Source organism: Pristiophorus japonicus, chromosome 12, assembly GCF_044704955.1.
Source record: "Pristiophorus japonicus isolate sPriJap1 chromosome 12, sPriJap1.hap1, whole genome shotgun sequence".
Classification (NCBI taxonomy): domain Eukaryota; kingdom Metazoa; phylum Chordata; class Chondrichthyes; family Pristiophoridae; genus Pristiophorus; species Pristiophorus japonicus.
Genome location: NC_091988.1, coordinates 189,254,537 through 189,277,353, shown reverse-complemented (window position 1 = coordinate 189,277,353; position 22,817 = coordinate 189,254,537). Strand labels below are relative to the sequence as shown.

Sequence of the window (22,817 nt, the reverse complement as noted above, 5' to 3'; positions counted from 1 at the left end):
TAACCTGTACTTTAGCAGGGTTTAATCGGGTGTTTCAGAAATCTTGCATGTCCATTGAATATGGATAGTGAGCAGACTGGCTGCCTTCTGTGTCGTAAAATTCTATGATATCAGGGCACCAGGCTAGTGAATAATTCAACATTTCAAAGGGAGCAGTAGACTTGGAAAATAGGAATCAGAACATATTTGAATAATTCTTTGCTAAGATCTTTTGCATATTACACAGTGATGAAATGCCATACTCGCAAAAGGTTAAAATAATTGTCACTCTATTTAATGCAAGTACTCTAACCGGGATGAAGATTAGTTAGTATATTTAGGGTATCTTTTCAATTTGATACAAGTACCTTTGTATAACATGAGCTGTGTATGAGATTAACATTTTGCAAAGGGCTCATTTTGAAAAATCTCATTAGAATTATTTTATTTCTTGTATTAAGACGAGAATACAAGATGCGAAAACTTTGTTGGAATTTGTTTGAGGAACTTTTCTTAAAGTGGCAGGTACCATGGGAATGCTTAACATGAAAATATTCTTCAAGTTGGTCTGACAACACAATACTCCTGCAAAATGTATGTTTCATACAAGTAATTTCATTTCTTTACATTTATGAGTGTGCAGTTTCTGTGTTCAATTATCATTTCATTGCCACTCTTTCATCTTTTAAAACATTTTTTTTGCATCTTTTCTGTTTTGTTGTGTTTGCAGTTTGTTTCTAAAATAACCTTTACATATATTTGTTCCTTCATTAAAACCCCTATGTTAACATGGTATTCCAACATATTGAATAAAGAAAAAAACTTGTTTAGATTAAGACCGGTCGTGCCCTTCAGAAACACCCAAAGTATTTTTGTATGCAGTGAAATACTTCGACATGTAGTAACTGCAATGTGGGCAAATGTTCCAGTCATTTTTCCGCAAGTTCCCACTGTAAAGCGATGAATAACCAGATAATCAGTTATTAGTGGTGTTGGTTGAAAGTATTTTAGGCACCAGGAAAATTCCTTGCCCATCTTTAAATAATAGCATACGATCATCCAAAGACTGACATCATTTGGATAGGGTTGCCAACTCTGGTTTGATGTATTCCTGGAGATTTGATCATGTGACATTTGATCACATGGCATTCAATCGCATGACACTGCTCGTGATGCTTGATCACGTGACATTTGCCCACTGTTTGCAAATGTTATTGCTTAACTAAAGGAGACTACAAAGGTATGAGGGCAGAGTTGGCTAAAGTGGTCTGGGAAAATAGTTTAAAGTATGGGACGGTTGATATGCAGTGGCAGACATTTAAGGAGATATTTCATAACTCTCAACAAAAATATATTCCAATGAGAAGGAAAGACTAAGAGAAGGGATAACCATCCGTGGCTAACTAAGGAAATAAGGGATGATATCAAATTGAAAACGAGGGCATACAATGTGGCCAAGACTAGTGGAAGGCCAGAGGATTGGGAAACTTTTAAAAGTCAGCAAAGAACAACTAAAAAAATTGATAGAGAGGGAAGATAGATTATGAAAGTAAACTAGCACGAAATATAAAAACAGATAGTAAGAGTTTCTACAGGTGCATAAAAAGGAAAAGAGTGGCTAAAGTAAATGTTGGTCCCCTAGAGGATTGAGACTGGGGAATTAATAATGGAGAACAGGGAAATGGCAGAGACGCTGAACAACTATTTTATATCGGTCTTCACGGTAGAAGACACTAAACATCTCAATAGTGGATAATCAAGGGACTATAGGGAGGGAGGAACTTAATACAATCACGATCACTAATGAAGTAGTACTCTGTAAAATAATGGGACTAAAGGCGGACAGGTCCTTGCATCCTAGGGTCTTAAGAGAAGTGGCTGCAGAGATAGTGGATGCATTGGTTGTAATCTACCAAAATTCCATGGATTCTGGGGCGATCCTAACGGAATGGAAAACTGCAAATGTAACGCCCCTATTTAAAAAAGGAGGCAGACAAAAAGCAGGAAACTAATAGACCAGTTAGCCTAACATCTGTCTTTGGGAAAATGCTGGAGTCCATTATTAAGGAAGCAGTAGCGGGACATTTGGAAAAGTATAATTCAATCAAGCGCAGTCAGCATGGTTTTATGAAAGGGAAATTATGTTTGACAAATTTGCTGGAGTTCTTTGAGGATGTAACGAGCAGGATGGGTAAGGGGGAACCAGTGGATGTGGTGTATTTGGATTTCCAGAAGGCATTCGATAAGGTGCTACATAACAGGTTATTGCACAAGATAAAAGTTCATGGGGTTGGGGATAATGTATTAGCATGGATAGAGGATTGGCTAACAAACAGAGTTGGGATAAATGGGTCATTTTCCAGTTGGCAAACAGTGACTAGTGGGGTGCCGCAGGAATTGGTGCTGGGGCCTCAACTATTTAAAATCTATATTAATGACTTGCATGAAGGGACTGAGTGTAATGTAGTCAAGTTTGCTGATGATACAAAGATGGGTGGGAACGCAAATTGTGAGGAGGACAAAAAATCTGCAAAGGGATATAGACAGGCTAAGTGAGTGGGCAAAAATTTGGCAGATGGAGTATAATGTGAGGAAAATATGAAGTTATCCACTTTGGCAGAAAATATAGAAAAGCAAATTATAATTTTAAATGGAGAAAAATTGCAAAGTGCTGCAGTACAGAGGGACCTGGGGGTCCTTGTGCATGAAACACAAAAGGTTAGTATGCAGGTACAGCAAGTGATCAGGAAGGCAAATGGAATGTTGCCCCTTGCAATAAAGGCCAATGGATTATAAAAGCAGAGAAGTCTTGCTAAAACTGTACAGGGTATTGGTGAGGTCACACCTAGAGTACTGCGTACAGTTTTGGTCTCCGTATTTAAGGAAGGATTTACTTGCATTGGAGGCTGTTCAGAGAAGGTTCACTTGGTTGATTACGGAGATGAGGGGGTTGACTTAGGGAGATTGTTTGGGCTTATACACATTGGAATTCAGAAGAATGAGAGGTGATCTTATTGAAACATATAAGATAATGAGGGGGCTCGACAAGGGGTGGATGCTGAGAGGATATTTCCACTCCTAGGGAAATTTTTGGGTTGGCAGACTGTAACTAGTGGGGTGACGCAAGGATCAGTGCTGGGGCTTCAGCTAGTTACAATCTATATCAATGATTTAGATGAGGGGACCAAATGTTATATATCCAAGTTTGCTGATGATACAAAGCTAGGTCGGAATGTAAGTCGTGAAGAGGATGTGAAGAGACTTCAAGGGGATATAGACAGGCTAAGTGAGTGGGCAAGAACATAGTAAATGGAATAATGTGGGGAAATTTGGTAGGAAAAATAGAAAAACAGTATTTTTTAAATGGTGCGAGATTGGGAAATGTTGGTGTCCTTGTACACGAATCATTGAAAGTTAACATACAGGTACAACAAGCAATTAAGAAAGCAAATGGTATGTTGGCCAATATTACAAGAGGATTTGAGTATAAGATGTGTTACTGCAATTATATAGGGCCCTGGTGAGACCACAGCCTGGAGTATTGTGCATAGTTTTGGTCTCCTTACCTAAGGAAGGATATACTTGCCATAGAGAGAGAGCAACAAAGGTTGACCAGACTGATTTCTGGGATGGGGGGATTGGGATTGTCCTAATAAGGAGCGATTGAGTAGACTAGGCCTATATTCTCATAGAGTTTAGGTGAATGAGAGGTGATCTCATTGAAATATATAATATTCTTCGAGGGATTCATAGAGTAGATGCAGGGACTATGTTTCCTCTAGCTGGGGAATCTAGAGTAAGGGGTCAGCCATTTAAGACTGAGATAAGGAGAAATTTCTTCACTCAGAGGGTGGTGAATCTTTGGAATTCTCTACCCCAGAGGGCTGTGGATGCTCCGTTGTTGAGTGTATTCAAGACTGAGAATGATAGATTTTTGAATATTAAGGGAATCAAGGGATATGGGGATAGTGCAGTAAAGTGGAGTTGAGGTAGAAGATCAGCCATGATATTGTATGGCAGAGCAGGCTCGAGGGGTTGAATGGCCTGCTCCTGCTTTAAATTCTTATGTTATTATGTTCAAAGCTGCCTGACTCCCATAATAAAACACATTATGCAACAGCGCACACCACAGCCCGACATGAACTCTTTCCTCTTCACCCATCCCCACAGGTTTTGTTTCACTATTCTTCCCTCCCTCCCCCAGTTTGTTTCTCGCTCCCCAGTTTGTGCTTCTCTCTCTCTCCCTCGCTCGCTCTCCCCAGTTTGTGCTCTCTCCCTCGCTCGCTCTCCCCAGTTTGTGTTTCTTGTTTTTTCTTAGTTTGTGTTTCTCTCTCGCTCCTTCCCAGTTTGTGTTTCTCTCTCGCTCTCTCTCTCGCTCTTTCTCTCTCTCCATTCCCCCCCACCCCCCAAGTGTGTGTTGCTCGCACGCTCATTTTTCATTACACCCAATGCAGTCATCCTCACAACCGGTATTGAAGCGGTGCGCCCCAAATAATGGAGGGAGAGAGAGAACCAGCAGGGCTCGGGCGTCACAGTTTGGTTGCAAACCACAACTGCTGAGGATGCATGCATACACGGACTGTTTCTCCCGAGTCGCCGGCATCAGCGCTCGGGAGACCAATTGCACATTCTGGGAGATTCCCGCCCAAAGCAGGAAGGTTGGGAACTCTATATTTAGACCATGCAGAATATGTCCTCTGCTGCCCTGTAGTGTTTTCCTAGATTGCATGTTCAAATTCTGGATCGGGGCTGGTTTACCATGTCTTCAGCTTAGCTTCTGACTCAGACAAGTTATGCTGCTAATTGAACCAATCCAACACTGTTAGACTCCAAAATGCATCTCACACAGTATGAAAAATCAAACTTTTCTCAGTGGGGTAATACACCCAAAGAAATGTTGTATGGCTTCTTTGCTGTTGACATAATCACTTGTTTGTGCATGTCAGCCTCTGCTAGTTTTTTTTTTAAAGTTGACACGTGTGTAATATAATTGCTTCACTACAGCAAAAGTGCTTCACGATCATCATCAGACCCATTGTGTGCGCGTGTGTGTTACATTATTTTTTTCTGTACTGGTGTTGCTGTGTCTGATAATGCACTGATGAAACTAAAACATCATATACAGCAGACATCTCAAAGCGCTGGGGAAGTACCACCAGCGCTGCCTCCGCAAGACCCTGCAAATTCACTGGGAAGATAGACGCAGCAACGTCCGTGTTCTCGATCATGCCAACGTCCCCAGCATCGAAGCACTGACCATGCTCGACCAGCTCCGTTGGGCGGGCCACATTGTCCGCATGCCCGACACGAGACTCCCTAAGCAAGCACTCTACTCGGAACTCCTACACGGCAAGCAAGCCCAGGTGGATAGAGGAAACGTTTCAAGGACACCCTCAAAGCCTCCTTGATAAAGTGCAACATCCCCACCGGCATTTGGGAGTCCCTGGCTAAAGACCACCCAAAGTGGAGGAAGAGCATCCAGGAGGAGCGCTGAGCACCTCGAGTCTCGTCACCGAGAGCATGCAGGAATCAAGCGCAGACAGCGGAAGGAACGTGCGGCAAACCAGGCTCCCCACCCACCCTTTCCTTCAACCACTGTCTGCCCCATCTGTGACAGAGGCTGTAATTCCAGTATTGGACTGTACAGCCACCTGAGAACTCACTTTTTTTTAAAAAAGAGTGGAAGCAAGTCTTCCTCGATTTCAAGGGATTGCCTATGATGATGATGATGATAAACTGAAATTATATTTTACTAATTTGAAGAAAATGGCACACCTGCCTGATAATGAATGTCCACACTTTCAATGCAAGATTAGCCTCGAATAAACAAGTCGCTTTCTAAGCAGAGTAAAAACATGATTTGGAAGAGCAGATTTGAACAAAACAAAAGTAAGGTAGAAAAGTTTTACCAGTATTCCAGGTCTCTCATCTGTTCCCATCCTTGAGTTTCAAATCTGGTTTATTTCTACAATGTAGGCAATCCATTTCTTTGTTGGAGACGGTGATTTGTTTTCTATTCGTCTTGCAGACAGTTCTTGTTTCCTCCACCTCCAATTCACTGTTCTCTTTTAAGCCTCCGACAACATCTCTCTTTCTGGCTGGTAGGATTTACCTGTACTATAATTTTCATTCTCTCTCCACCTCTTCCCCATTTACACTTCCCTCAACAAAAAAGCCTGGCTGGGATTGGCTGTTTAAGTTGTACATTGTGGTCCGTGGCAAATCATTTTGGTAAGTTGCTGAATTGATTTCATGTCTGTGATTTGGAGTTCAAGAAATTGTGCAGACCATGGCATGTTTAGTTCACATTTACTTTTCCCTCAGACTTGTAGTATGGTATTGTTTAACTCTGCAGCTTGTGGTTTTCTGGAGTATTGTATGAAATTATGTGTAAGGTGTAGTGAAACCTTGTTGCTTGTTCTAGGATTTCAGATGCCCATCAGATGCAGCCAGGTCTGGATGATGGAGAACAGCAACAAATGACAGGAGAGCAGGGGGTAGGAATGGATCCAGCAGCCAACAAATTATCTGAATTTGCAAATCGACCTGCAGGTAAATACTTTTTGTAAGAGAGGCTTCATTTTTAAAAAAAATACACTTATAAAATCAAGATTAAAAAGAGTGATTTCTGCAAATCTGATATAAAAACTGAAAATACATCAAGTCTGAAGGAAACTGTTTCAGTGTTTTAAGTGGCACCCTTCAGACTGCTTTTATTCATGCAACATGCATTGTTTTATGTAATAGAGGCTCCTTGCTTTTAATTTTTGGAATCATTGTTCAAAGATGTGTCACCTCAAGTGAAGTTACTGCGAATGGTAGCATAGTGGTAATGTTATTGGGCTAGTAATCCCGAGGCCTGGACTAATCCAGAGACGCGAGTTCAAATCCCACCACGGCAGCTGGGGAATTCAAATTCAGTTACTTAAATAAATCTGGAATAAAAAGCTAGTATCAGTAATGGTCACCATGAAACTATTGGATTGTCGTAAAAACCCATCTGGTTCACTAATGCCCTTTAGGGAAGGACATTACTTGGTCTAGCCTATGTGAGACTCCAGACCCACAGCAATGCGGTTCATTCTTAACTGCCCTCTGAAATGGCTTAGCAAGCCACTCAGTTGTAAAAAAAAAAATCGCTACAAGAAACAATAATAAGAATAAAACCAGACGGACCATCCAGCATCGACCTCGGCACCGGGTTCAGACGCGACAAAGGCACACCCAGCCTAGTCAACCCTGCAAAGTCCTCCTCACCAACATCTGGTGACTTGTGCTAAACTTGGGAGAGCTTGTCCCACAGCCTAGTCAAGCAACAGCCTAGTCAAGCAACAGCCTGACAGTCATACTCACAGAATCGTATCTTTCAGCCAATATCCCAGATTCCTCCATCACCATCCCTGGGTATGTCCTGTCCCACCGGTAGGGCAGACCCACCAAGGGTGGTGGCACAGTGGTATACAGTTGGAAGGGAGTGACCCTGGGAGTCCTCAACATTGACTCCGGACCCCATGATGTCTCATGGCTTGAGGTCAAGCATGGGCAAGGAAACCTCCTGCTGATTGTCACCTACCGTCCTCCCTCGGCTGATGAATCTGTACTCCTCCATGTTGAGCACCACTTGGAAGAAGAACTGAGAGTAGTAAAGGCACAGAATATATTCTGGGTGGGGGACTTCAATGTCCATTACCAAGAGTGGCTCGGTAGCACCACTACTGACCGAGCTGACTGAGCCCTGTAGGACATAGCTGCCAGACCGGGCCTGCGGCAGGTGGTGAGAGAACCAACACGAGGGGAAAAACTTACTTGACCTCGTCCTTACCAATCTACCTGTTGCAGATGCATCTGTCCATTACAGCATTAGTAGAAGTCACCACCACACAGTCATTGTGGGGACGAAGTCCCAACTTTACACTGAGGACACCCTCCATTGTGTTGTGTGGCACTACCACTGGACTAAATGGGATAGATTCAGAACAGATCTAGCAGCTCAAAACTGGGCATCCATGAGGCGTTGTGGGCTATTATCAGCAGCAGAATTGGGGGTATTCTACCACAATCTGTAGCCTCATGGCCTGGCATATCCCTCACTTTATCATTACCATCAAGCTAGGTGACCAACCCTTGTTCAATGATGAGTGTAGAAGAGCATGCCAAGAGCAGCACCAGGCATATCTAAAAATGAGGTGCCAATCTGGGAAGCTGTAACATAGGATTACATGCATGCTAAAAAGCAGAAGCAGCATGCTATAGGCAGGGCTAAGCGATCCCAAAATCAACAGATCAGATTAAAGCTCTGCAGTCCTGGCACATCCACTCGTAAATGGTGGTGGACCATTAAACAACTAACAGGAGGAGGAGGCTCAATGAATATCCTCATCCTCAATGATGGCGCAGCCCAACCGTGAGTGCAAATAACAAAGCTGAAGCGTTTGCAACCATCTTCAGCCAGAAGTGCCGAGTGGATGATCCATATTGGAGTCGTCCTGAGGTCCCCACCATCACAGAAGTCAGTCTTCAGCTAATTTGATTCACTCCACGTGATATCAAGCAATGGCTGAGTGCACTGGATACAGCAAAAGCTGTGGGCCCCGACAACGTCCCGACTGTCGTGCTGAAGACTTGTGCTCCAGAACTAGCCGCGCCTCATGCCAAGATGTTCCAGTACAGCTACAACACTGGCATTTATCCGACAATGTGGAAAACGGCCCAGGGATGTCCTGTCCATAAAAAGCAGGACAAATCCAATCCGGCCAATTACCGCCCCATCAGTCTATTCTCAATCATCAGCAAAGTGATAAAGTGATGGAAGATGTCGTCGACAGTGCTATCAAGCGGCACTTACACATAAGCTGCTCACCGATGCCCATTTTGGGTTCTGCCAGGATCACTCAGCTCCAGACCTCATTACAGCCTTGCTCCAAACATGGACAAAAAAGCTGAATTCCAGAGGTGAGGTGAGCGTGACTGCCCTTGACATCAAGGCAGCATTTGTTCGAGTGTGGCATCAAGGAGCCCGAATAAAACTAAAGTCAATTGGTATTGGGGAAAACTCTCCAGTGGTTGGAGTCATACCTAGCACAAAGGAAGTTGGTTGAGGTATTTGGAGATTAATCATTACAGGCCCAGGACATCGCAAGAGTTCCTCAGGACAGTGCCCTAAGTCCAACCATCTTCAGCTGCTTCATCAATGACCTTCCCTCCATCATAAGGTCAGAAGTGCTGATGTTCGCTGGTTACTGCACACTGTTCAGTGCTATTCGCAACTCCTCAGATAATGGAGCAGTCCATGCCTGCATGCAGCAAGACCTGGACGACATTCAGGCTTGGGCTGATAAGTGGTAAGTAACATTCACGCCACACAAGTGCAAGGCGATGACTTTCTCCAGCAAACGAGAGTCTAACCATCGCCTCTTGACATTCAACGGCATTAGCATGGCCGAATCCCCCACCATCGACATCCTGGGGGTCACCATTGACCAGAAACTTAACTGGACCAGCCACATTAATACTGTGGCAACAAGAGCAGGTCAGAGGCTGGGTATTCTGCAGCGAGTGTCTCACCTCCTGACTCCCCAAAGCCTTTCCACCATCTACAAGGCACAAGTCAGGAGTGTGATGGAATACTCTCCACTTGCCTGGATGAGCGCAGCTCCAGCAACACTCCAGAAGCTCAACACTATCCAGGACAAAGCAGCCCGCTTGATTGGCAACCCATCCACCACCTTAAACATTCACTCCCTCCACCACCGGCACACCGTGGCTGCAGTGTGTAGCATCTACAAGATGCACTGCAGCAACTTGCCAAAGCTCTTTGGCAGCACCTCCCAAACCCGCAACCTCTGCCACCTAGCAGGACAAGGGTTGCAGGCGAATGGGAGCACCACCACCTCCATGTTCTCCTCCAAGTCACACACTATCCTGACTTGGAAGTATATCTCCATTCCTTCATCGTCGCTGTGTCAAAATCCTGGAACTCCCCAACCGCACTATGGGAATACCTTCACCACACTGCAGCGGTTCAGGAAGGCGGCTTACCGCCATCTTCTCAAAGGCAGTTAGGGACGGGCAATAAATGCTGGCATAGCCAGCGACGCCCACATCCCATGAACGAATTCTTTAAAAAGTGATGCCCGAAAACTGTTAAGTAACAGTTAAGTTCAGGCTTTTTCTTAACTTTCAGGATGATGTTTCCAGCCCAAGCTTTATCCATAGCTTTTCAGTTTTAAGTGGCATACATGCCATGTTCAGTTAAACTTAGTTATGCAAAGTAATTCTCTTTCCATTCCCCCATTTAACGATGACTTAAAATAAGATTGAAAGAACCTAACTTCACAAAAATGATCAGATATTGATGAATCAAAGGATCTCTACACTTTCTGACATGATAAAGAAATTCTTGTTTGTAATTCTAACACTTTGACAGGTTGTTTAATTATCACATGGAAGTATGTTTCTGATCCATGTTGCGTGTTCCATGCAGGATTCCATATAAAGGCAGTTGATCAAAGACCTCTACAGCAGACAACTATTCAACCCATGCAACATCCACAGCAACAGCAACAACTCCAACCCCAACAGCAACAACAGCAGCAAATGATGATGATGTTGATGATGAAGCAGCAACAACAACAGCATCAGCAGCAGCAACAGGACTCGTCAAAGTCAATTAAAATTCCAATGACCCCAAGTACACATCCGTCAAAGACGCCCTTAACTCCAGATGCTGCAAGAATACCCATGACCCCAACTGGCAATATACCAGTCGTGGTAAGCTTGCCCGGTCAGAGTGGAGTGCAACCATCACCGGATAAATCAAGAATGCCCCTATTAGTTGGCCATCAAGTTGGCAGCAATCTGAGGAAGATGTCTTTTCAGGAAAGTCTACAAAACATCCCATCGTCAGCACCTGAGGAAGGAAATTCAGCTACACATCATCCAGATGGAATGGGACCTGAACTTCCACTTTCTGTTGGAGCCCAAGTTAACTCTGGGCCGCAACCTGTTCCTCCACCAAACCAAGTTCTCATTACTGGGTCTAAGGCAGGACATTCTCAGATCCCGCCACCACAAGGTGCAAGTCCACAGCAGCAGGGCACTATTCCTTTGCAAGGCGCTCACAATCTTCATTTTCCTAATGCTACTACTAACACCCAGACTTCAAGACCAAAGACTCCAAACCGAGCAAGCCCCAGACCCTACTTTCCTCATACACCCACCAATCGACCGCCCAGTACAGAACCCTCCGAGATAAGCTTATCTCCTGAAAGATTGAATGCTTCTATTGCTGGTCTCTTTCCTCCTCAAATCAATATCCTCTTGCCTCCACGGCAGCCACCTCTAAATAGAGGGTTTGATCAACAAGGCCTAAACCCAACTACTCTGAAAGCAATTGGGCAGGCCCCATCCAGCATGCCTCCACTCCCCAACAACCCATCTGTTTCTACGGCATCACAAGCCAATAAACTGGATTCAGTTATAGTCAGTTCAGGAAAACAGGCAACTGGAAAGCGGGCAAGTCCGAGCACCAGCAGGAGAACCAGTACTGGCTCCAGTAGAAAAACTGGTCAAAATCCAGGTAGACAAGGTGGAAAAGCCTTGAAATCATCCCTGGCCTCTCAGCAGCAGAACCTAGCACTTTTGCCCACCATGGATGTACAGAAGAATATTCTTGCAAACTCTGCACAAATGTTGTCGAATCCAGTTCCTGGGAGTTTGAATGATCCGACCAGTACAGTTTCAGGTGCACAAAATCCAACCATTTCTGTCAGGATTATGGGTAACAATCCTGAAGAAAGCAAGGAAGGACCAACATTGTCTGGAAATGATGGTGTGTTGAAACAGGTCCCCATTAATAAAGAACAGATGACCTATGAATGCAACCCTCAGAGCATAAGCAAGTTGGAGAAGAAAAATCGTCCTGAGCTACAAATAAGGAAGGGAAATAAGCCACTGGAAGCCAGTAAACCTGGTGGAGATGAAAAAAATGTGACCCTACCACTTTTAAGAGAAGTTCCAATTTCACTTAATCAGCTTCTGGACACTTCTTGTAGTCCCGGTGTTACCATTAAGACCACTGGTTCCAATCAGGTGGAACAATCTGTATCTTCTGGCGATAAAGAGAAAGCAGTAATATCGGATGAACCTATTGTTAAGGAAAGCCCTCGCACACCAATTCCATCACAAGTTCTTTGTGAGAGTGGCTCAGCCACACTACGACCAGAGGCAGGAGAGTTAAATACTAATATGACTCAAAGTGGCTCAACAATGGTGCCTACATCAGTAGTGTCTGCATCCATTTCTGCCTCAAATCAGATTACAGTGTTTGTAAGTTCTAGCCCCATTAAATCTACAAGCAATGTTACTGCACCTGCACAGACTCAATCCCAGTCCACTGTTGTTTCTTCTGTTGTCACAATGCCATCCGTAGGTAATAAAGTGATGGTGTCTGAGGTACAACCAGCGGTGCAATCTAGTTCGCAGCCAGCATTCATCACCACACCTGTGTTTATAAATACATCTGTATTCCAGGTTGTTAAAGAACCTTTGTTATCCCAATCAGCCACTATGCCTAAAGTAACTGTGCCCTCAACTTCGACATTGGTATCTCAGTCAGTAACTGTAATCCAGGTACCACACACGGCTCAAACTTCTTCATGCCCAACAGCTTCAACCACCCCATCTGTTAGTAGCTCCATTAACTCTACTTCTGCACCAGTGAGTAGAACGACGGTTCAGAGATCATCTGCATCCCCAGTTCAACCACCATCCACTTCTCCAGCTCCTCCAAACATCTCCTCACTGTCTCCTCATAGACCAGCTGCGGACTTCAGCCTCAGTGAGCCTCTACAGAATAATGGCATGGTTGACCAAAGTTCTTCAGCTTCATCCCACGCAACAGCAGTTGCCACGTCACCTACGTCTGCAAGCCCAGGTAGCTCTTCTAGTAGTAGGCGAAGTCCAATATCGTCCAACAAAGGAAGAGGGAAAGTAGATAAGATTGGTCAGTTCCTTATGACCAAGGCATGCCAGAAGGCCTCCCCAGATAAAAAAGATGACCCAGCAGCATCTGAATTGGCTTCCCCAGGTGTTGATGATCAGGGGCAAAAAGCAGCACTTCCTGGTAGTCCTGAAGGAGGAGTTTCTCCTACAGAAACTAATCAGACCATTATTCCTCCTCCAGCTAGTCAACCAGACATAGGCACTTCTGTTAACGTCACACTTGGTACAACTAGCAGCTCTGCTTCTACTGTCTCTGTTTCCTCACCTGCAAGTACATTGAATAGCACTCCTCAAAACAATGTCATGTCAGCCATCACCCCCCAGAACCCTGAGCCTGAATCTGTAGTACCTGTTGATGATAGCACTCTTGCAACCTCCCAATCTGAGGGAAGTTGTTCGTCAGGAGAGAAAGTGGGAACAAATAAAGAACACCTTCCAAATACAGGTATCTAATTGGTACTGTGCATGTGTTTGCAGGATTCTGTGTGAACTAAGTAAGCATCAACACACAGTCTAATTCATTTTAATTTTAAGCAGCCTTTAGTTTAGCCACCATGTCTACATTTTTGAGTTGCTTCTGATCCAATCATACCTGGATATCAGATGAACCATAACCTGTCACACTTCTCTGCATGGAACCACCTGTTTTGTTTTTGAGCCAAATTATTAGACAAAACCTTGAGGTTAGATATGAAAATCACAACATTTGACGTTAAATCTTTTTGGTCCAATTTAACCAAATGTGTTTGGTTGCACACATTTAAACTTTTAAAACTAGTGTTAGGATATTGGTTTGCTGGTAGTGGTTTGATATCAAAAATGTGTGGAAGTCTTTGAAATTTAGGTCAGACAACATTTGTCAGTCACTGCTTGAAACTTAATCGGCTGTGGTTTGTCCCATTGATTGAAATAGGGGAACATTGGAATATTTCTGGAATGCGCTTCCTAAACACACTAATGAAAGTTTTAATTAGATTTTTTTCTCTCTTTCTCATAGAAGAGGAAAATAAAGTGTCTGTTTGCAAAAGATTACCAGGTAACAAGGAGGAATTTAATTTTGGGCAAAATTTTAATAAGTACTTTGCTCAATACTATTCATGCATGGTAATAGGGAACATCTTAAAGTACAGTGAAAGCATGGTTACGGGCTCAAATGGCTGAACGTCCTCTGCCTGTTCCGATGTATCTATTTAAATCAAGTAGAATTTTTTTCTGAGATTTCTCTCTTTAGCCTTTTTTCCTAAATCTGGAGTTTTAGCTGTACTTTCATTTTAAGAACTGCTCAAGTTGAAGGATTTGATGCCCAGAAAAGACGTATATAAGAAGGGGGTTGACAGCGTAGATGCTGAGGGGTGGTTTTCTCTGGCTGGAGAATCTAGAACTAGGGGACAGAGTCTCAGGATAAGGGATCGGCCATTTAAGACTGAGATAAGGAGGAATTTCTTTACTCTTAGGGTTGTAAATCTTTGAAATTCTCTACCCCAAAGGGCTGTGAATGTTCAGTCATGGAGTATATTCAAGGCTGAGAAAAATATATTTTTGGACTCTAGGGAAATCAAGGGATATGGAGATCAGGCAGGACAGTGGAGTTGAAGTCGAAGAATGATCTTTTTGAAGCCGGCTCGAAGAGCCGTATGGCCTACTCCTCCTAATTCTTATGCTCTTAAAAGGAGCGGACTGTCTTGTAACATTCACTTAGTGATATGATCATGCAGGTTAGTTTGAAATCAAACTGGTCCATTGGCGAACCCTTACTGACAAGTAGAGGTTGAAATCTAGCCAAAGATTAATGTCCACCTGAGGGGGCAGCCAGTGCCTAGGTTTCTTTTTCTGTGAAGATTTTTTGTTGGAAAGATAAACCCCAATTGCACAATTTTTTTTTTGTCCAACGATTCTTTTTCCTTAATAGTTAACAAACTTAAAAATAAAGAACTTAAATTCATATAGTGCCTTTCACATCCTCAGAATATTCCAAAGCACTGACGGGTAATGAATTACTTTTGCAGTGTCGCTATTATGTTATTAGAAAACATGACAGTCAATCTGTGCACAGCAAGATCCCACAAACAGCAGTAAGATGCTGCCCTGTTAATCTGTGTTGATGGTGTTGGTTGAGGGAAGAATGTTAGCCATGACACTGTGAAAGCTCCCTGCTCTTTGGATAGTGGCATGAAATCCTTTACAGCTACATTTTGCACAGAAAACATCACCATGCATATGCACGTCTGATATATTTCACAATTACAATAGAAAATTTAACTGGCTATTACTAGTTAAAGGAAAAAAGTGTCCTTGAAAGAAAAAAATTGCATTAGAATAGTGCCTTTCACAACCACGGGATGTCCCAAAGCGCTTTACTGCCAATGAAGTACTTTTAAAGTATAGTCACTGTTGTATTATAGGGAAATGCAGCAGTAGAATTTGCGTGCAGCAAGATCCCACAAACGGCAATCGGATAATGACCAGATGATCTGTGTTAGTGATGTTGGTTGAGGGATAAGTATTGGCCAGGACTCCTGCTGTTCGAATAGTGCCGTGGGATCTTTAATGCCCACCTGAGGGGGCAGCCAGTGCCTAGGTTTAACTTCTCAACCTACCGACCATGAAGCACTCGTTTAGCACTGCAATGAAGTGTCAGCCTGGATTATGTGCTCCAATCTATTGTGTGTAGGGTCTTTTACCTCCTCAGGCCTCTGAGCTTTACAACCAATGAATTACTTATGAAGTGTAGTCATTGGTTTTGTAGGCAAAGGTGGTGATGCAGTAATTTAATATAGATGGTCATATCCTTCCTTTTAATAAGCACTATTTCTAGTTCATGTGCAAAATCCAGTTAGAGCATAGCCATTTGCACCATTGTAACTCAACTACTCAAAGCACCTGCAGTCCATCATCATAGCTCTAACTTTCCAGGCCTTTACCTATAGTGTGTAATTTTTCAGTAGCCATGGTTACTTGTTGGCACAGCACAATGGGCTGAATGGCCTCCTTTTGTGCTATATCATTGAGTGTCAAAGAATGCTGTTGCATAATTGTGCCATTCTTAATTTCTCCACTGGTTGGCGCTGCAGCCATTGCTACCGTGGAGAACATCTGACATGTTGGTGCGTAAAGGTGTAATCACTGAGTCTCTGAGGGACCAATGACATTTAAAATACTCCATTATAGAAAGGGCATTCAAGTCATAAAGCATAGGCAGTATAGATTCATCAGTTTGCTATTGGAAATACAAAAACTATAGTTGAGTAGCAAATAGAGATACTAGGACGTTTTTCAATGAAGCAGAGAAGGTGAGGAGCAAGACTTAATTGAGGTTTTAAAAAGCTATGAAGGGTTTTGATAGGATCACAGAAAATGACTATTTCCTTTAGTCAGGAAGTAAGTAATGAGGGGTCATCAATGCAAAATTGTTAGTGAGGTGAGAAATTAGGAGAATTTTCTTTACGCAGAGGATCGTTAGCGCATGGAATGCTTTGTCACGGAGTAGTTCAGGCAGTAACCACTGCATCTTTTAGAAACCTAGAAATTAGGTGCAGGAGCAGACCATTCGGCCTTTCGAGCCTGCACCGCCATTCAATAAGATCATAGCTGATCATTCAACCTCAGTACCCCTTTCCTGCTTTCTCTCCATACCCCTTGATCCCTTTGGCCGTAAGGGCCATATCTAACTCCTTTTTGAATATATCTAACGAACTGGCCTCAACAACTTTCTGCGGTCGAGAATTCCACAGATTAACCACTCTCTCAGTGAAGAAGTTTCTCCTCATCTCGGCCCTAAATGGCTTACCCCTTATTCTTAGACTGTGACCCCTTGTTCTGGAACTCCCCAGCAACGGGAACATTCTTCCTGTCTCTAACCTGTCCAATCCCGTCAGAATTTTATATGCTTCTATGAGACCCCCTCTCATTCTTCTAAACTCCAGTGGATACAAGCCCAGTTGATCCAGTCTCTCCTCATATGTCAGTCCTGCCATCCCAGGAATCAATCTGGTAAACCTTCGCTGTACTCCCTCAATCGCAAGAATGTCCTTCCTCAGATTATGGGACCAAAACTGAACACAATATTCCAGGTATGGCCTCACCAAGGCTCTACAACTGCAGTAAGACCTCCCTGCTCCTATATTCAAATCCTCTAGCTATGAAGGCCAACATATCTTTTGCCGCCTTCACCGCCTGCTGTACCTGCATGCCAAACTTCAATGACTGATGTACCATGACACCCAGGTCTCGTTGCACCTCCCCTTTTCCTAATCTGTCACCATTCAGATAATATTCTGCCTTCCTGTTTTTGCCACCAAAGTGATAACCTCACATTTATCCACATTATACTGAATCTGCCATTCATTTGCCCACTCACCTAACCTGTCCAAGTCACCCTGCAATCTCTTAACATCCTCCTCACAGCTCACACCGCCACCCAGCTTATTGTCATCTGCAAACTTGGAGATATTAAAGGAAAACTAGATAAATATTTGAATCTGAGGAAGATACAGGGCTGCAGGGAAAGAGTGGGGTGCCAGGATTAGTTTTGGATGCTTTAACAAAAAGTTGGTACAAGGACAATGGACCGAATGGTTGCATTCTGTGTTGTGAACTAGGATTCTATGGAAATGGGAGGGAAGGAGCTCTGAGGAAATTGGCTGGTGAAGAGATCGCCTAACAGGATTTGTCTTTAGGTTGGTGTTTTATAGCTTGGATCGATATCTGGTTCCAGGCTGAGAGAAAAGCATACTCCAGGCTTAACACAAGACATCCTTTTAAATCATGCTTGAAGTGTCAGTCTGATTTAGGACCTAATGGTAAGATAATACTTAGAATTGCATACAGTCTGCAGCACAGAAACAGACCATTCAGCCCAAGTGGTCCATGCTGGTGTTTATGCTTCACGTGAGCCTCCTCCACCTTACTACATCTGCCCCTATCAGCATATCCTTCTATTCCTTTCTCCCTCATGCTTATCTACCTTCCTGTTAAATGCATCTATGCTATTCATCTCAACCACTCCATGTGATAGAGAGTTCCACATTCTAACCACTCTGGGTAAGAGGTTTCATCTGAATTCCTTATTGGATTTATAAGTTGCTATTTTATATTTAAGAGCGTTTTCTGTCTTTTGCCCGACCTTTCTGAGTGTCCTCTTCTGTTTCTCTCTTTCTGGATTTCTTTTTATGATTCTTCGCTGATCCAGTCTTCACTCTGGAACAATCGTTAACCTCTAATTTAGCTCGTAATGTTGCAGGTTTCCGCTTAATTGTACCTTTTGCACTTTGCTCTGCCCGGTTCCACAATGCTATGATATTGTGGTATTGTTCCTGGCTGGGATGCTGGAAGATGTGATGCTGTGGGAGGATATAATTTTTCCTCCCCTCTATTTTAGACCCATCAGCTCCCCTGTGTTTGTTGCTATGCCTGATCACATGGCTGACAACTTGCCATTGGGGTATAGTTTGAGCACATGTTTCAAGAGAGGCTGGGATTTTAAGACTGGTTTCCATGTCCGTGTGCAGGGCAATAGTATGAAATGGGACCGCATTCCTATTGAACTGTTTCATTATTTTTAAGTTTTGTATCGGACACTCACTCCAATTTTTGACTACATAACACCCCTTCTCCCAACTAAAGTGAATGTGTATGTTCTACACAAATAATGAACAAAGATTGCCGATCTCTAGTGAAGATAATAGGGTTTGTAACTAAAGATTTGCAGCAAAACATGGAGCTGCATTTCAAAAGCTATTTTCATAAATGAAAGGGGTTCCTGATCACCCACAAATAAATCCCGCCATTTGGAATAGAAGTAAAACTTTTTGAAATTAACTCTGATTTACCTGAAGATCATTAGTGTATTGCTGTTTTATGTTTGGAAGTTGAAATGAAGACACAAGCTTGCGTCCTAGTATGCACCACCCCAACCTCCACTTCTGTGTGCTACTGTAAATTGAAAGTTTGTTTCTGAATACAATCCTGTCGAGGAGACCCAGCTTTGAAATCTAGCCTCTGCCAGAACATGTGCTTTTGGGCTTTCCCGGATAGCAGTTGCTGATAGCTAAATTGTGATAGAGCTGAGCAGAGGAAAGTGCTGGGTGAAAAGATAAGGAAGAAGTGTTTTCCTGCCTAGCCATAAACTCCTCTCAGCGGCTGGATCAGTATCAAAGCACTTTGTAAAGGTGGACCAGTCATTACGAGCTGATTCGAGTGTAAGGGCACAATTCAGAGGAAAATTGCATCAGTGTAAGTAATGTACAAGCTCTTCTGTTAAGTGCCACACTTATCAAATTTGACCAACCATTCGGTTTACAGTATTTTAAGAATACAGATCTACTATTTCCCCGCCCCCCCCCCGCCTTTTCCAGATGCGGCAAAGCAATAATTGTTTCTAGTCTCATTTGATTTCTTGTGGACTTTACAGATTGATGGGTGATGATTTAAGAAACTTTTGCTCGGAGTTCATGCAACAGCCTGGCTGAAAATTTAGGAATGTGGTCTGGTCCCATGCTTCTCCGAATCATACCGCACAGAAGGAGGCCATTTGGTACTGTATCTGTGCCGGTTCCTTGAGCGATTCAATTAGTCCCCCGCTCTTCCCCATAGCCCTGCAAATCTTTCCTTTTCAAGTATGTATCCAATTCCCTTTTAAAGTTACTATTGAATCTGTTTCCACCACCTTCCAGTGCATTCCAGATCATAAGTTGCGTAAAAAATAAAAACTTATTTGCTCATCTCCCCTCTGGTTCTTTGCCAATTACCTTAAATCTGTGACCTCTGGTTACTGACCTTCCTGCCACTGGAAACAGTTTCTCCCTATCAACTCTTATCAAAACCCCTCATAATTTTGAGCATTTCTGTTAAATCTCCCTTTTAACCTCCTCTGCTCTGAGGTGAGCAATCCTCGCTTCTCTAGTCTTGCCACATAACTGAAGTAAGTTAACTAAACTTCTGCCAGTGCCTGTCTTGGTCCAGATGATGATGGTCCACAACATTGGAAAGAGGTAACTTGCCTCGTGTTTTTTTTTCCTTTTGCATTCCTTTTGGGACATTGCCTAAGTTTTACTCATTTCCTCCCTGTTGCAACACTGCTATTGAGATTGGGAATTCCTATGGGGACTTGTGGGTTTGAACTACCAATGGTTCAATCTGGGATGTAGCATTCAAGCACCAATTCAATACATCACCCTAAATCGGTATTAAACAACACGTACCCTCCCATCCAGTACCAATTGCAACTAGTTTAAGCATTGCCAAGTGTTTTTGTGCATGTGAAATTTCCCATTGAGTCTTTTCATTTCATTAAAAATGATTTAATTCCCATTTGCTTCACTCATAGTAACATTGTTTCCATTAGCATAAAAAGATTGGTACCCTATCTACTGTTTTTATGCATTTCTCTCTTGATAGGTGAGCAGAATACAGAGAAAAAAGAAACTTTGGATCATTCAGACACAGGACTGCTGGCCACAAGTAAGTTGTTGCAGGTTTTACAGCGTCCTGTAAAGGTGCTGTGTTAAGTTTCCTGTAATTGTAAATCTTCTGATTAAAACTACCTTAACTCGCACTGATCTCTAGTTGGATTCAAGACTTTTAAATAGAAGTTGAGGCTCATCAGAAATATCATTCCCTCATTCAGTTCTAAAACTCCGTACTGAGCCTCCACATTCCTATTACTTTGTAAACTTAGGCACTGAACCCGAGGCAGCTTTGTCATCAATCTTGATTGAGTTTAAACATGTTCACATCCCAGAGGTGAAAGGTAAGAGATTGAACTTTCCCTACTCCTGATTTCCCTACATTGCAAGTGACTACTTTGGCTGTGAAGTGCTTTGGGATCTCCTGGGGTTGTGAAAAATGCCATATAAATACAATTTATTTCCTCCTTTCTCCTTTCTAATCTCTTCTTCTCCCCCCCCCCCCACACACACACACACACACACACACACAAAATCTTTGAAAGTGTTATTAATTGATGGTAGAAATGGAAAAAGGTCTTTGGCCTGATTTTCCTCAAGGGTGGGATCACCACTGGAAATGGGTATGATTGAGATGCCTGACCCCATCACTTTTTCCAGAGTCAGAGCCAATGAAGTATGTAGGACAGGCTCCCAGTGGTATCTCTGCTATGCACTGGGCATCCGTCCCACAAATGTTGAGCTGCGAGAGGTTTGCCCTCGCTATAGCAGCAAAAAGATACTAGCCAACAGCTCCCTCAGAGGACAAACCTCAGTAGCTTAGAGCAACAACATGGATTTGGAGCCTTGCTTCAATGAGCTGTTAGGGGTGGGGAGCAGTAGATGTGTATCAGAGAATCGGCCTCCACCTCATGCAGATACTACCTAGCTCCTATTGAGGAAAAAGCTCCCAACATCCTTTCCATACAGGCATTGTTTCAGGTGGGGAATAAGGGAATTTAGTCCTGGAAGACCCACCTTCCCGCCATCTGTGTCAGCCGTGGCTCAGTGGGTATCACTCTCGTCTGAGTCAGAAGGTTGTGGGTTCAAGTCCCACTCCAGGGACTTGAACACACACAAATCTAGGCTGACACTCCAGTGCAGTGCTAAGGGAACACTGCACTGTTGGATGAGACATTAAACTGAGGCCCTGTCTGCTCTCTCAGGTGGACGTAAAAGATCCCATAGCACTATTTTGAAGAAGTGCAGGGGAGTTATCTGCGGTGTCCTGGCCAATATTTATCCCTCCATCAACATAACAAAAAAAAAATATTAGCTGGTCATTATCACATTGCTGTTTGTGGGAGTCTGCTGTGTGCAAATTGACTGCCGTGTTTCCTACATTACAGCAGTGACTACACTTCAAAAGTATTTAATTGGCTGTAAAGCGCTTTGAGACATCTGGTGGCCATGAAAGGCGCTATGTAAATCCAAATCTTTTTCTTTCTTTCTTCACACTTGCCAGGGTGGGCAGACATCGTGGACAGGCTCCATTCAGGACTGGCTATTTTTAGGGGCGGGGATTCAGTGGAAGGACTCTCTGTGCTATTTTCCTTCAATCTCTACCTCGGGGCCACCCAAAAACGGGCAAATAGCACCATTTAAAAGTAAAAAATAATACTTCCACCAAACTCTGGAGTGATCCTCTTTTAATGCACTCATTATTCAACATGTGTCAATTTATAAGAGAATCTGATTTATTCGAGACTGTCTTTTTTGTGTGTGTAATACAACTGATAATTCTGTTGGATGAGCAGATATCTGACTATAACTGGTTATTATTTTCCAGTAAATGGAGTGATTTAGTGACACTTTTCAATGCTTCAGTTGATCATCATCCGTCAACTGCAGCATGGAGCGCTTTGGCTGTTGACTCAGTTATGGTGGTCACAATGTCGAGAGAGTTTTCTGTTGCCCAAAGGTATTAAGAGATATGGGCCAATATATATATATTTATTTATATATATATTTAAATATAAATATATATATATATTATATTTATATTTAAATATACACAAGATATATATTCCTTGGCGATATCATCTGAAAACACGGATCAGTTTCCACATGTATGCTGACGACACCCAGATCTACCTCTCCACAACTTCGCTCGACCCCTGCTTGGTATCTTAAATTGTCAGATTACTTGTCCGACATCCAGTACTGGATGAGCAGAAATTTTCTCCAATTAAATATTGGGAAAACCGAAGTCATTAACTTTGGTCCCTGCCACAAACTGCATTCGCTAACCACTGACTCCATCCCTCTCCCTAACATCAATCTGAAGATGAACCAGACTGTTCGCAACCTAGGTGTCATATTTGACCCTGAAATGAGTTTCCAGCCACACATCCGCGGCATAACTAAAACCGCCTTTTTCCACCTCCATAACGT

At 43.0% G+C, this 22,817-nt stretch overlaps 1 protein-coding gene across 11 annotated transcripts in view; it reads left to right on the top strand.

Annotated features, from left to right (window-relative positions):
* Window positions 1-22,817, top strand: part of ncoa6 (nuclear receptor coactivator 6) — an 86,549-nt gene that overhangs the window by 46,734 nt on the left and 16,998 nt on the right. For 5 of the 11 annotated variants that reach the window (XM_070896313.1, XM_070896307.1, XM_070896303.1 and 2 more), the window contains 4 exons: window positions 6,404-6,531; window positions 10,463-13,426; window positions 13,979-14,017; window positions 20,377-20,439. In XM_070896313.1, coding sequence (XP_070752414.1) covers window positions 6,404-6,531; window positions 10,463-13,426; window positions 13,979-14,017; window positions 20,377-20,439 — 3,194 coding nt within the window. The remainder of the gene's footprint in view (window positions 1-6,403; window positions 6,532-10,462; window positions 13,427-13,978; window positions 14,018-20,376; window positions 20,440-22,817) is intronic. The other 6 variants (XM_070896308.1, XM_070896306.1, XM_070896304.1 and 3 more) reach the window with 4 other exon arrangements.